The sequence below is a fragment of the Erinaceus europaeus genome, chromosome 14 (genome assembly GCF_950295315.1).
Source record: "Erinaceus europaeus chromosome 14, mEriEur2.1, whole genome shotgun sequence".
Taxonomy (NCBI): domain Eukaryota; kingdom Metazoa; phylum Chordata; class Mammalia; order Eulipotyphla; family Erinaceidae; genus Erinaceus; species Erinaceus europaeus.
The window spans coordinates 46841849-46855822 of NC_080175.1; the positions used below are offsets into that span (position 1 = coordinate 46841849).

At 53.4% G+C, this 13974-nt stretch overlaps 1 protein-coding gene across 2 annotated transcripts; it reads right to left on the reverse strand.

The window, feature by feature from the left end:
• Positions 1 to 4091: 4091 nt before the first annotated feature.
• Positions 4092 to 13754, reverse strand: CBX2 (chromobox 2). 2 transcript variants are annotated; one of them, XM_016192523.2, is made up of 5 exons: positions 13610 to 13754; positions 13489 to 13532; positions 12674 to 12739; positions 10196 to 10265; positions 4092 to 7675 (listed from the first exon to the last, which is right to left on the reverse strand). In XM_016192523.2, exons 1-5 carry the CDS (start codon positions 13679 to 13681, stop codon positions 6386 to 6388), a joined length of 1542 nt encoding a protein of 513 aa, XP_016048009.1. In that variant the 5' UTR covers positions 13682 to 13754; the 3' UTR covers positions 4092 to 6385. The 2 variants fall into 2 exon arrangements, with proteins under 2 accessions (XP_016048009.1, XP_060027845.1); XM_060171862.1 differs by lacking the exons at positions 13489 to 13532; positions 13610 to 13754 and adding an exon at positions 8025 to 8146.
• Positions 13755 to 13974: the final 220 nt, after the last annotated feature.

A 13974-nucleotide genomic window follows, 5' to 3' on the forward strand; every position in this document is an offset into this window, starting at 1 on the left:
TGGGGAAGGACGGGAGGGGGATAGCTTAATTCAAGAAAGTGCACCCCAATATCTGCCTCTTTTTGTCCCCTCCATGCTCCCCTTTCCTACTCACTTCCCCCAAAGACAAAAAGGCCTATGACTTATAGGCCTTTTTAATCCCATGGAGTGTTCTCTCAGCCAAAGAGGGAGGGCGCCCAGTGGGAGAGCTGGAGCAGGGCAGGCAGGCCAGAGAGGGAGGCAGGACACCCCAGCAGGTCCCCACTGTTCAGTGAGAGAGCTTCCAGCACCCCTCTTTGAGCTTAAAAGCACAAATCAGTACTCCCTACCTGTCCCTCCTGAGGTCAGTCTGCAGCCTCCCTCCCTGCTGGAGTTACAGGGGCAGCAAATCTGCTGGGCCAGGAGGGCTCAGAGGAGGCCCAGGCTAGGGGAGCCAGGCAAGCTGGTGGGTGCTTCTCTAGGGGGGGTAGGGTGGGCACCTATTGATTGGGTCTCCCACCTCCTCCTCTGACTTCTAGTATCCCCAGCTCCTGCTTCCCAGCCTCCTCCTGCCTGCAGCCTTTCTTGCCTTTAAAGAGAGGAAGGAAAGCAGGAAACAATACCCTGTGTCCTTGCCTCCAATCGCTGGAGAGGGATTTTTTTTTTTTTTATCAACTCACATTTGTAAAGCTGGTATTTTAAACTTTGTATAAAGCACTGTTCACATTCACTGACTGTGTAGTTACTGTCGACGCTGTTTTCAGATGACATGTCAGCAGAGGGACAGCTCTGCTACTGAGTGAGTGGATGTGTCTTTTTACCTGACTGCCCCATTCCTTTCCTCCCCTCCAGTGGGAGAGAGGGCTGTCCCTCCCCTCCAACCTTCCTTGACCGCTCCTGTTCTGTCTATCACTGTATGTCTCCTTGGCTTGCTCTTGGCAGTGCAGACCTAAGAGGTGGGTGTAGTCCACCTGTGTGCTGTTGGGTTTCTTTCATGCTAAGATTTGTACAAATCTCCAGTTGATCTCTGCCCAGGCTTGAGAGTGAAGCTTCAGTACCTATCTTCGGCGGTCGTGAATGTCTGTCTGTATCAAGTTCCGCTTTTTACCTGTTTAAATATATGCTTTGTAAATAGAGCTGTGTCTGGTTTTATTCTACCCTGGCCCTTTCCTTCTGGAAGATTCTACCTTGGAAGGCCCTTTCCCTACTGGGGAGCTACACCTGGGGTATCTGAGTTATATAGGGACGGAGCGGGCTCCCAGGTCATGACTTTCCTCACCTGCTTTGGATATTTTCCCTGCGACCCCAGCAGAATATGGGGTCAGAGGAGCTGGAGGGGTATGTGTAGTGTCTGGGCTCCCCTTTCCTTTGGCAGGGTCTCCACCACATGCCCCACCCCTACACCAGACACCAGAATTCCTGGAGGCCTGGTCTAGGGGTGTTGGAGGCCCACTGCAGTGCCTTGGTGGCACTGCCCCCCCCCCCCCCCAAATGGCCTGGCGCCTGTTGATTGAGGAGTTGAGTCCTGGGCATTGCTAGGCAACTGATTGCTGGAGCCAGCACAGAGTCAGCTGTGATTAGTGAAACCCTGAGCCCTCTCCCCAGCTCTTCATCTTCTATGTTTTGGGGTACAGAGCCCCCAACTTGGCAAGTCTGGGGGTATACCAATGCACCCTGGGGGCAGGGCTGTGAAGCCACTATAGAGGAGCTACAGAGATGCTCGGTATCCCCAAAGTGACCACTGTGAGAAACCCAGGCCCACCCCATTCCCTGCCCCCTCACATGTGGCCCTGAGGATAAGGAGTCCAGGTGCCCTGTCACAGGGGGGGAAGGAGGGGTGCAAACCTCCTGCCCTTAACCAAGCTCCACTAAAGCCAGGCTTTAGTGGAACTCTCTCATTTCCACAATGTATGTGGGAGGGCCCTAGGAGGGAGCTATGGCCTAGCACCTCACCTTGTGGGATAGTGGCTTACAGTGTCCTGATGTGCCCCCCACCAATATGCCTCAGCAGAATGGGGGTGGAATAGGGTCTCTGCATGTGGTGGGGCTTCAAGCTGACAGCCATTTGTATGGGAGCCCATTCCTGGGTTATGAGCAGTGCAGTAGCTCAGTCTTGGGGGCGGGATGAGGGAGTGGGGGAAAAGTCTGTTCAATTTTCCAGTTTAGTGGGTCATCAACTACCTCAGAGGGACCAGGGGTTCAATAAGTAGGTTCCCTGTTTGAGGAATCTGCTATGGTGTCACCGCCCATGAAACTGGACTCCTAGTTCCTGCAGTAGGATGGTGTTTGTACCAATTTTCCTGATATTTCAGTGCTTACAGCACCACCCCTAGTGGAGAGGCCCTTGCTGTGGGCAGGAGGAGGTCTGCCCCAGCATTTGGGGGGGACTCCTGCCCAGACTTCTCCCCTCAGAGTTCTCTAGGTCCTGGACCTTCGGGGCAGCCTAGGGCTTAGTGGGATTCAAGCTTCCAGCCTGGGCCTGAGGAGAGAACCTTCCAGAAACGAGGCCTCTGGGGGCTGCCCAGAGTATTCAGGGCAAGGGCTGTGCAGCGGGCAGGGGGATTCCCGGGGGGTGGGGAGTGTTTCCCTGGCGGCCACAGCACCCTGCCCCGCAGCCACCCCAATTGCGGAGCGCGCGCGCCCTCTAGAGGCTGTGGCCTTGGCCCTCGGGCGTCTCTCCCTGGGGCGCTGGGAACCTGTCTGGGGCGCCTCACCCCCATCACCTCAAAGCACTCCAGAGCAGGCCCCATGGGGCCCCACTCTGCTCCCCGCCTGCTATCAGGTGCGCTGGAACCGCAGGGGGCGGACCATCCAGGGGGCCAGACAGCCTCTCAGAGCCCGGCTGCGTCCTAGTAGCGACCGGCAAAGCAGGTAACCCTTTCTAGGAAAACACCCTGCAGTACAGGAACTAAGAAAGGAAGGGGTGTCCCATGACACAGTAACTAGGAGCTTCCCCAAAGCCTGGCTAGCAACCAGGGGCAGCGTGGGCTCAGCCTTGCCAGCCTATCCCCGCCTGGCCTCCCCACCCTTTGTTGCTGCTCCCATAGCGGCTGCCCCTTCCTCCTCCAGACTGGTTGGCCTGCAAGTTGCCAGTTGCTTGGAGTTGGAGCCTCCTGAACTGAAAACATTCTGGCCTCTGCCCCACGTAGCTTTCCCACTGGTGATTCTTAACTTGTAGGCACTGTTTCTCACTTCAAAGGCAGAGGATTCTCCCAGGGTTGAGATTGAAGAATAAACTGCTGGGATGTGTGGGTACTAGGAAGACTGTGATAAGCAAACCTCCCCTGTGAGCCTGGGAGAGTAGCTCCTTGGACTTTCAACTCTAGTGTTTGCAAACACCTCCTCAGCATTTTATAGCTATGTCAGGGCAAAGTGTTACCATATGGGGGACTTGGTGTGTTTAAATCTACATTGTCATTTGCTTCTATGTCATCATGCCACTCACCATGGTATTGTGACAACCAAAATAGTCTTTTTTTTTTTTTTTTTAAAGCCTGGGGTTTGGTACTATTCCTAGTGGCTAGCCCTTTTTTTTGAAGAGACAAGTTGAGATGGGAGGAGAGGGAGAGACATCTGAAGCACTGCTCAAACCTCCCCCCCATGGGCAGAGTGCTTGAACCCTGGTAATTACCAGGTGTGTCAGTGCCCAGTCCCCAACCCCAATAGTTGTCTTGTTGCCTAGTATCTCCAGGGGTTCCAGATCACCTTCTTTGTGAACTGCAAGCTGTAGGAACTCACTTTTTATTTATTCCCTTTTGTTGCCCTTGTTTTATTGTTGTAGTTACTGATGTTGTCGCTGTTGGATAGGACAGAGAGAAATGGAGAGGAGGGGAAGACAGAGGGAGAAAGACAGACACCTGCAGACCTGCTTCATCGCTTATGAAGTGACTCTCCTGCAGGTGGGGATCCAGGGGCTCAAACAGGGATCCTTACTGCACTTAACTCACTGCGCTACTGCCCGACTCCCAGGAACTCACTCTTAACACCAACCCCATTGCTGGGCTTACATAAATATTTTTTTCTGCAACCCATAAAAGAAGTCTTTCCCAAAGCCTCATTTCTGCCCCCCTCTACAATTAAGTCCAGAGAAGGGTTTTGCTTCTGTAAGAGGGGAGACACATTATGCCAGCAAGTTAAAGAAAATATTTATTGTTGTACTGAATTAACAAAGAAAACCAATTTTCTGATACCATTTGTTGTCAACCCCTGCAAAATAAATTAACATCAGCCTAAAAAACAAAGCTGCAATCTATCACTGTTAGTTTTTCAAAAATACTAGAAAACCCAGAGAATCTCTAGATGCACTTGCACAACCTATCTACTCACCCAGCAACTCTCCTTCCCCCAATCACAATGGCCTTCCTGAGGGAAAAAACTTTACTGACTAGAATAGAGGGCTGGGTTGCTGTCCTGTCTCCAACAATCTTAAGTTTCCCAGGCCAAGAACATACTATCCAGTTTTGTTCTCTCAAGGAAAAGCCAACAGTCATAACTTAAAGCAATTAGGAGTGGTTATATCATTTTTTTAATTAAATCAGGCGGGGATAAATAGCATAACAGTTAATGCAAAGACTTTCATGCCCGAGGCTCTGAAGTCCCAGGTTCAATCCCCCGCACCACCATAAGCCAGAGCTGAGCAGTGCTCTGGTAAATAGAAAAACAAACAAACAAAAAAAATCAAGTCAGTGGTCAGCACTGATCTGAATGCAAATGAGAGTCCTTCATTTCATATGTCCTTTCTGGTCCAGATCAGAAATTCTGAGTGTAACCAAAACAAGGGACTTTTTTTTCTTGTACCAAATAATAGATATAAATATGCCCAAACCTCTGAGAGTAGGCTGGTGTGTGGAAAGTGTCCCGCTCACAGGCGGAGATTACAGATGAAGCTGCAGGATTAAGGGACAGCTATGTCACCTCAGGTGGCCAAGGGCTGTGACAAGCATGCACATAGCAGCAAGTGAAAGGGTTATTAATTCTACTGGTGAACATGACTGATAGGGCATCTGATGGGAGCCCTCAGCAAAGGTGCTCGCACGCATGCCTGAAGATACTGGCTCACTCAGAGCCACAAGCACCAAGCACAAAGTGTGACAAGGCAAGAAGGCAAAATGGCCTGGACAATGGGGTTGGTGGCTTTAAACTTTGGGATGGCAGTAGCTAGTAAGTAGAAAAGGCACCATGTGGGGAGTGGGGCATGCTAGAAGTCTGTCTCTAAGGCATCTCTGTGCCTAGTAGGGAGGGAACAGCCCAGGAGATGTTATATCCAGAGGCCCTATTTAGGGGGATAGGAGGCTGATGCCAGAACCCATCTCCTGGGGCAGAAGGGGGTTAGGGACTTTGCTTTTCTTTCCTGCCTGCTGATGTGGGGCCCACCAACCTTCCTGGTTTGTCCAGATGCAGACTCATACGCTGCCCCAGAGCAGACACTCCCCCCCCCCCCCATCTCCTGGACAGGTCTCCCACTCCACAAAGGCACACTACTGAAATCAATTTGGCTACACAAAAGCTGTCTTCCTTTTTGGCGTGGAGGTTAAGAGGCTGGGGGCTTTCTCCCACAATCCAGGTGTGGGGCCTGAATCCATCTCTGCTGGATTCAGCCCCCTCCCCCCAATTTTTGGCATCAAAGTCTCAAATGACTGCTGCTCCCATGTGGGCAAGAACCCCAGAAGGCGGCTCCCAGTCCCCCACCTGGGCAGCTCAGACTGTCCAGCTTCTCCAATGGTATAGCATACTGGGGTGCTGCTTTTCATCTGGGAAAGAGCAGAGGCATGAAACCCCCAAAGGTGGGGGGATTGTCAGGGATGGGGTATATCTGTCCACCTGGTAGAACTTGCAGCCAGCACCCCCATAGGGCCAGAAAGCAATACCAGGCAGTGGGCATACTCCCCACTTTTGGGTGGGTCAGTGGCCAAAAATGAGGCAGTTCCCATCCATGTGGGCAGCAAGAAGGCAGTGGGAGCCCCTCCCTGGCCCCCCCAAGTCCCACTACTGTGCAGAGGTGCTTGAGGCTAAGTGATTCTGGGGCAAGTCCTCTTCCCAGCCAGCCGGACACTCAATATTTGGAGGGGACAGGTTATTACCCAAAGCAGGGATAAATAGCACCCAAACTTGCCTCTTCAGGGTGTCCTTCCCATCCCGACAGGAATACTCCCCACTCACTTTTCTCCCTCTCCTGGGTGGGAAGAGCTAATTAGGCTGTGTCAGGGGGACTACTGGGAAGTCTTAAGGGCATCTGACCAGTGTCACTACTGGCCAGGCCTGTCCAAACACCATGCTGGAGACACCTGCTTGGGTGGTGACAGTCTGGTGGCCTCACCTCCAGATTTCCTTAAGTGCACTGGGGAAGCAGAGTGAAGGCCTGAGAGGTAGGAGCAAGGACAATGCCTCCAGGTCCCTAGAATGTTTGGGAGGGTGGGGGGGGGGCATCTCAGTAATGTCTCAGGTTGAAGAAGCCCACACTGGTCGGTGACTCCTTCACAGTGACTGTTATGAGGTTGGCAGTGACATCAGTGACAAAGACGTGCTCAATGAGGCTGCGAGTGGGCTTCCAGTCCTGGCTAGTCTGCACCGACACCGACAGGTTCTGCTGGCCGCTGGGCAGGGAGGCTGAGTCAGGGTCCGAGTCGGAGCTGCTGTTCTCCTCACCTGTGCTCATCTCGGATAGCATGGCCACCTTGTGGACCTCTCCAGGGTCCAGGTGGCCCTCCTGCCCACCAGAGGCCGTGGCACCTTTCATACTGTCCCGCTTGCCTGTGGGGGCAGGTGGTACAGCTGCTCTGGAGGCCAGTTTCTCACTCTTGCTGTGGTTGGGACCGCTGGCTGCACTGCCCCCTGCCAGCCCACCCCCAGGCCCCTTCCCGGCTGGGGGGTTGGTAACAGATGCTCCCTTGGTGGTAGTGGTGTGGCGGGCGGCCATGCCTAGGTTGGGTGTGCCATTCTTGACACTCTGTAAGTTCAGGACTTGGAGACTCAGCTCCTGGGAGGCTACAGGTTGGGGGAGCTTGGTGCTGCTGTGGATGTGTGGGGGTGCCCCAGTGCCTCCCAACTTCAGATCCCCAGACCCACTGCTGGGGGCCTTTGGGACCTTGCTCCCAGGGGCACTCAACCCCAACTCCCCCTTCTGTGTCCTCACCTTGAGGTTGAGCCCCAGGCCACACTTGCCAGCAGCCTGGGCCTTGAGTGCCAGGCGGCTGGCGGCCTGGGCCTGGCTCTGGCTCATGCGGTTCATGTAGTGTACAATGGAGCTCTGCCAGCTGATACCGCCCCGGCTGGGGCTGCCTGTCATGCCCTTCATCAGGCTGGCCAGGTTTTCCGGGGTGGCGATGGAGCTGGGCCCCCCGCAGGCCTCCTTGGCGTGAGCCTTCAGGGCAGCCAGGCCGGCCACTGGGGCACTGAGTGGGGATGGCAGTTTGTTGGTGGGGGTGCCCAGGTCCTTGCGCCCAGCCTTTAGCACCTTGGCCAGGCTCACAGGCCTCCGGGCTGCCTTCTGCTCTGGGGGCAGGGGCTTGCGGCCCCGCTTCTTCCGGATGGGGTCCTTCAGTTCGGGCTTGGCCACCAAGATCTGGGCCTTCTTCTGAGGCAAGGGATGGGTCTCCCGGCCCCGGGGTCCCCGCTTAGCGTCCAAATCACTGTCATCTTCTTCATCTGAGGAAGAGGAGGAAGATGTGGAGGAGGAGGAGGAGCTGCTGGATTTGGATTTGGAGGGAGCATCAGCTTCCTGGAAAAGCAAAGAACAGGGTGTCACCACCCCCAGTGGGGAGCCAGGTTTGAACACACCTCTCCAAAGTGTGTCGTCCTGACTCCTAGACCAGAGCAGCTAGGAATCAGCTGGTACCACTTAAGAGCCAAAAGTGGTATTCTTAAGATTTAAAATTGAGGAGTCCCAGGGAGAATGGTCTGAGGAAAATGCAGGTGTGAAGCTGGTGTGTCAATAAGCAGGGCCTCTACAGTGCATGAAAAAAGGTTCTCATGGGCTCCAGGAAATGCAGAGTCAGAGTAGAATGAGACAAGAGCCATGGTGTTTCTAAAACGAATTCAGGGTGATTAAAGTTAAGATGCCCTCACACCCCAGATTCTTCAAGGCTCCAGAGGATGCAGGTCCTAGCTCTGAGTTCCTGAGCCAGCAACTCCAGGGGAATGTGAGTAGCACATCGGCCCATCATCTCTCACAAGGTTGTGTATTACACATCTATCAGAAAGACACAAAAAAACACTAATTTAAAGGACATACACACCTTCATGTTCACAGCTATATTATTCACAGTAGCCAAAATATGGAAGCAGCCTAAATGCCCATCCACTGACAAAGAAGTTATGGGGTGTAAGTCAGGCGGTAGCACAGTGTTAAAATAAGCGCATGAAGCACAAGGACCGGCGAAAGGATCTCGGTTCAAACCCCTGGCTCCCCACCTGCAGGGGAGTCACTTCACAGGCGGTGAAGCAGGTATGCAGGTGCCTATCTTTCTCTCCCCCTCTGTCTTCCCATCCTCTCTCCATTTCTCTGTCCTATTTAACAACGACAACATCAATAACAACAATAAAAAAACAAGGGCAACAAAAGGGAAATAAATAAAAATTAAAAAGTTATGGGATATATACCCCAGGAAATACTATTAGAGGGGCCAGGCAATGGTGCACCCCATTGAATGCACATATTGCCAAGTACAAGGATTAGGGTTTGAGCCTCCACTCCCCACTTGCAGGGGTATGTTTCACTAGTAGCTAAGGAAGTCTGCAGGTGTCGCTCTTCCTATTTCCCCATCCCCTCAATTTCTCTCTGTATTTTGTTAGGACAGAGAGAAATTTTGTTTGCCTGTTTGTTTTGTTTCTCTCTGTCCTAACAAGTAAAATACAGAGAGAAACAAACAAAAAAAAACCCCCAGAAAAAAAATGGCTGCCAGGAGTGCTGGTTCTGTAGTGCTGACACCAAGTCCCATCAACAACCCTGGTGACAACAATAATAAAAAACAAATAATACCACTACTCTGAAATTAAAAAAGACAATATTCCTTTTATTTTTCCCCTTTTGTTGTCCTTGTTGTTTATCATCATTGTAGTTACAGCTATCATTGTTGGATAGGAGAGAAACTGAGAGAGGAGGGGAAGACAGAGGGGGAGAGAAAGACACCTGCAGACCTGCTCCATAGCCTGTGAAGCAAACCCCCTGCACATGGGGAGCTGGGGGTTCGAACCACGATCCTGATGCTGGTCTGTGTGCTTTCCGCCATGTGAGCTTAACCCGGTGCACTGTCCGGCTCCCAAAAAGAAAATATTCTATTTTCTGGGACAAAACAGATGGAACTGAAGGTGACTATGCTGAATAAGATAAACAAGGAAATTAAAGACAACTACTGGATAGTTCTTTATGTGCAGAATATGTAAACTACTATAAGGAAAAAGAAAAGTAGCCAACCTGTCTTTGGGAACTACTGTGGTTATCATTAGGGCTGGGGGCACTGAACTTTGGTGTTGGGCATGGAGCCGTTATCTTGTAGACCATTATTAAATCACTAACAAACCAATAGACCAAAAAAAAAAAAAAAAAGTGGTGAGTACAGTGCTCTGTGGTTTGAGATGAAGCAACCTTCCCTTTCCCCAACTCTGACTCCCTCTATCTTGGGACATGTAGGCAGGAAAATGCACCACTAGCTCCTCATGATCCTCTGGAAGTGCAACCTCCAGTTTCGCAGGTCCCTGTGTCAACCAGTGGGTTAACATTTCAAAAAAGCTTTATAAAGAGTGTCACAATCTAGAAGGTGGTGCCATGGATAAAGCAGTGTTAGGCCCCGAGTCTGATACTAAGCACTACATTTGCCAAAGTTATATTCTGGGTCTCAGTCTTTCTCATTAATAAATCAATCTCCTCTGTACTTCTGGATAGAAGGTGCCTTGGATCCATGGGTGATCCCTGCTGAGGTCACTTGTGCTGCTTGATCCTGACTGGGTCTGACCTAGTGAGATAAGCACCCTGGCCAACTCTGGGCACCCCTCCCCTCACAAGCTTCCTGGTCCTTTCTGCTCCCTGCAAGCCCCAGGAATGAGAAAAAGTAACCTTGCGATGCAGATGCCCAAGGACAGGGCGACCTCGCTGGCTAAGGCTCAGAGTGGCAGCAAGAAGGACAGGGAGAGCCAGGTCTGCCTGCAAGCCTGGCCACCTTGCTCAGTGCCTGCCTGAGGGAGGCTGTGGTCAGCAGCCACCCACCTGGAGCTTAGAGTGTCGGCTACAGGTAGACATTACCGTGTGCTTTCTTGGCCTGCCCCTTGGCCGCTTGCCCCTCTTCCGGTTCTGTGCCTCCTTCTCGTGTTCCCTGAAGACAAGCATAGGTTAGCATGGGAAGCCCTCTTTCCCACCCACAAGGAGCTCCATGGTTAACACAAACACACACCTTTTCTGTGGCAACTCACTACTAGGCTCACTGCAAAAACACATCTTGCTACTGAGAACAAGGTGGGCAGCCTCAGCCCCCCCCCCCAAGCTTGGGTAACACCTTATGGCCACTCATTCCATATATACTGGGCTACAAGGATGGCTAAAAAAAACCCAGCAGAGCCTGGAAATGGGTAGTTCTCCATCCTTCATTGCCCAACCCAACATGGAACCTCCAAGTGGGAATGGCAGACTACCTCTACCAGGAAGAGCCCAGGGCAAGAGACGGAGGGTAGCATAATGATTATGTAAAGACTCTCATGCATGAAGCTCCAAAGTCCCAGGTTCAACCCCTCCATACCACCATAAGCCAGAGCTGAGCAGTGCTCTAGTTAAAAATAAATAAAGCCCGTGGTCACACAGACTGTCCCTGTTCCCCAACCTCCAGCTGTGGGTGCTTAAATCCCTGGAGGGTGGGCAAGAGCTTGGGTACAACTTGCATTATCTTGTCTGGAATTAGTGCCCCAGTTCATGCCCCCAACCCCATCTTCTATTAGCCACCTCTCCCTCTCTTTTGTTTGCCTACAGGGTTATCGCTGGGGCTTGGTGCTGGCACTAGGAATCCACTGCTCCTGGAGGCCATTTTTTCCATTTAAATATTTTATTTATTTATTAATGAGAAAGAACCAGACATCATTCTGGCATATGTGCTGCCAGGGATTGAACTCAGGATCTAATGCTTGAGAGTCTAGTGCTTTAGCCACTGAGCCACCTCCTGGACCACCATTTTTTCCATTTTATTGGATAAGGCAAATTGAGAGGGGAGGGGAGGTGGAGACAAAGAGACACCTGCAGATCTGTTTCACAGTTTGTGAATCGTCCCCCTGCAGATGAGGAGAGGCCTCGAACCCAGTTTCTTGTGCTTAGTACTATGTGTGCTTAAATTGAGTGTGCCACTGCCTGACCCCTACCCCATCTTCTAATGCCTTTCAGGTCTCAGACTAAGGAAACTTTTGATAGATGGGTGAGTGGAATGACAGGGACTCACAGCCACCCCCCCCCCACACACACACAGGTCACCTGTCATCAGCTCTCTGGGGGCTATGGTGTCTAGTCCCCCCAGAGAAAGCTTGATCACTCTGGGAAAGAGGTTATACCTGGTGATTAAAACAAGTAAACACACTCCATAGGGGCCTGGAAGGTCAGGGGTACCTCAAGGGTCTCCTCCACAGTTACCCCAAACCCTGCAGCTGTCTGTACCTCAAATGTGTGCTAACTCCAGGTTCTGTAGCCACAGACAAAGCCAGGGACACAAAATGGTGTGGGGCAGCTTCCTGCAGGGAGAGGTACCAGTGCCCACCAGCAGATGGTGCAACAGGTGGAGCTTCCCAAGATCTGCTTGTAATGGAGCTCAATACCTCCCAAAAGGCTCCCAGCATCACTCTAGTGGAGAAAGCAGGGCACAGTCCAGTGGCCAGAAAGAGGCAAGCTACATGGAGGCTGGCTGGACTGGGGTGACTCGACCCAGGACTCTTTCACTATTCCTTTTCTTGACAGCCCAAGCAGGCCTCTGTTAACCCACGCCTGCCACATAAAAATAGCAACAACACCTTGAATTACAGAAGCAAATTTGGCTCCTGAGACTAACAAGGGTGCCACAGGGTGCTCACTTGGTACCATCAACTTCACAGTTTAGAAACCAGGATTGCAGGAGTCAGGTAGTAGCGCAGCAGGTTAAGTGCAGGTGGTGCAAAGCAGAAGGACCAGCGTAAGTATCTGGGTTCGAGCCCCCGGCTCTCCACCTGCAGGGGAGTTGCTTCACAAGTGGTGAAGCAGGTCTTTCCCCTTCTCTCTTCCCCTCCCCTCTCCATTTCTGTCTTATCCAACAACGACATCATCAACAATAATAACTACAACAATAAAACAAGGGCAACAAAAGGGAATAAGTATTTTAAAAAAATTAAAAAGAAAAAAAGAAACCTGGAATGCTCTTCAGGGCTATCACTCCAGCATTTGAACAGCTCTGTGCTGTGTGTCCAAGCTCCCTCTCTGAGCTTTCTCTTGCTCCAGGGCAGCCTTAAACGGGTTGGGAAGGCCAAATCCTTGTTCCAGGGGAGTGCTCAGGCATTCTAAGTGAGCTCAGGGTCAGTGATACTTACAAAAGGCTGTGGAGCCAGGGCCTTTGACAAGGCACTGAGAAGATCCATCTTTACATGGCCACGGCAAGAGGGGCAGAGGAAGGGCTGGTCTACACCAACCCCCAGCCCAGGACCCCCAAGAATCAGCACCTGCTCTACATACTGGACTCTTCCCCTGCCCCCCAAACACAACCTTTCCCAACTTGCTCACTTCTTCTGGAAGGCCAGGAGCAGTCTCGGGTCCAAGATGTTTTCCTCTGGCTCCCAGCTGTTGTGTCTGGAAAAGCGGAAGGCTGTACTGTGAAGCCCTGGCAGAGCGGAGTCCCAAGGGTGCTCTGGCAGGGGCTGATGGCAGGGCACTGGGGGGCGCCGGTGGCGTCCAACAGGTCTCCAGGGCCCTCAGGAACGCGCCGCCTGAACCCCCCAATTAACACTCGCCGCCTTGGGAGGGCCGTGCCGGCGTGTCCCGGAGAAAAACACTCTTTACGAAAAGGGAACTCGCAGGGAGGGACGCCCCCAAAGCCTGGCCAGGAGCCAGCGAGGGGCGGGAAGGCTCGTCCAGGACTGGGGGTGGGGGGGCAGTCCAGGGGCGAGAACAATGTGGCAGAGTGGGGATCTGGGGAGAAAGGGAAATCGGGGGCTGCCCTTGCATGTAAACAGAGCCCTTTCCGGGGGATGCAAACCCCCCTCCCTTCCTTTGAGAGAGAGAGAATAAGGGGGGGGAGGAACAAACATCGAACAACCTAGAGTCCCACGTTCATCAATGGGAAGCTCAGGTTACAGAGATGGGCGAGCAGGGGGCCCCGAGTCCAGGGCTGGGAGGCGGGGCACGTGCAACAAATGGGCGCGGGCCGCGGTCTTGGGGGGCGCTCGGTCCCGCACCCCGCGGGCTCGTAAACAAAGAGCCGCCCCCGCCCCCCGCCCAGCCCGGGAACTTCCCGCGCGCGCGCGGTGCACCGAAATCCCCGCGCCACCGCCCCGGGGATGCGGGCCCGGCGGCGGGCGGCGCCGCGTGGGGGTACTCACTTGGAGGACCAGCCGCGCCACTTGACCAGGTATTCTAGCTTGCCCTGCGTGAAAGAAGGCGCGCGTGAGCCGGAGCGGAGGGTGGGCGGGCGGTCGGGGGCGAGGGCTGTACCGCACGCACCTTGCGCAGCCGCTTGCTCAGGATGCACTCGGCCGCGAAGACCTGCTCGCCCACGCTGCTCAGCTCCTCCATACTGCCGCCCGCGCCCGCTCTCCTTGGCGTCCTGTAGCAGCCGCCGCCACCGCCGCACACAAAGCACCGCCCCCGCCCCGCGCCGGCCCGCCCCGCGCACGCGCACGCGCACCCGCACCGTAGCCGCCCGCCCCGCCCCGTCCACGCTCCCGCCCCGCCCCTCCCCGCCCCGTCCTCGACCCCCCGCCTGAATCTACCAATAAGCGTGAGAGGGAGGGGATACACATAAACGCGGTCAATGAGCGCGAGGGGGCGGGACGCGTATTGTTGGTGGCGGGCGGCGCCTGGTACCT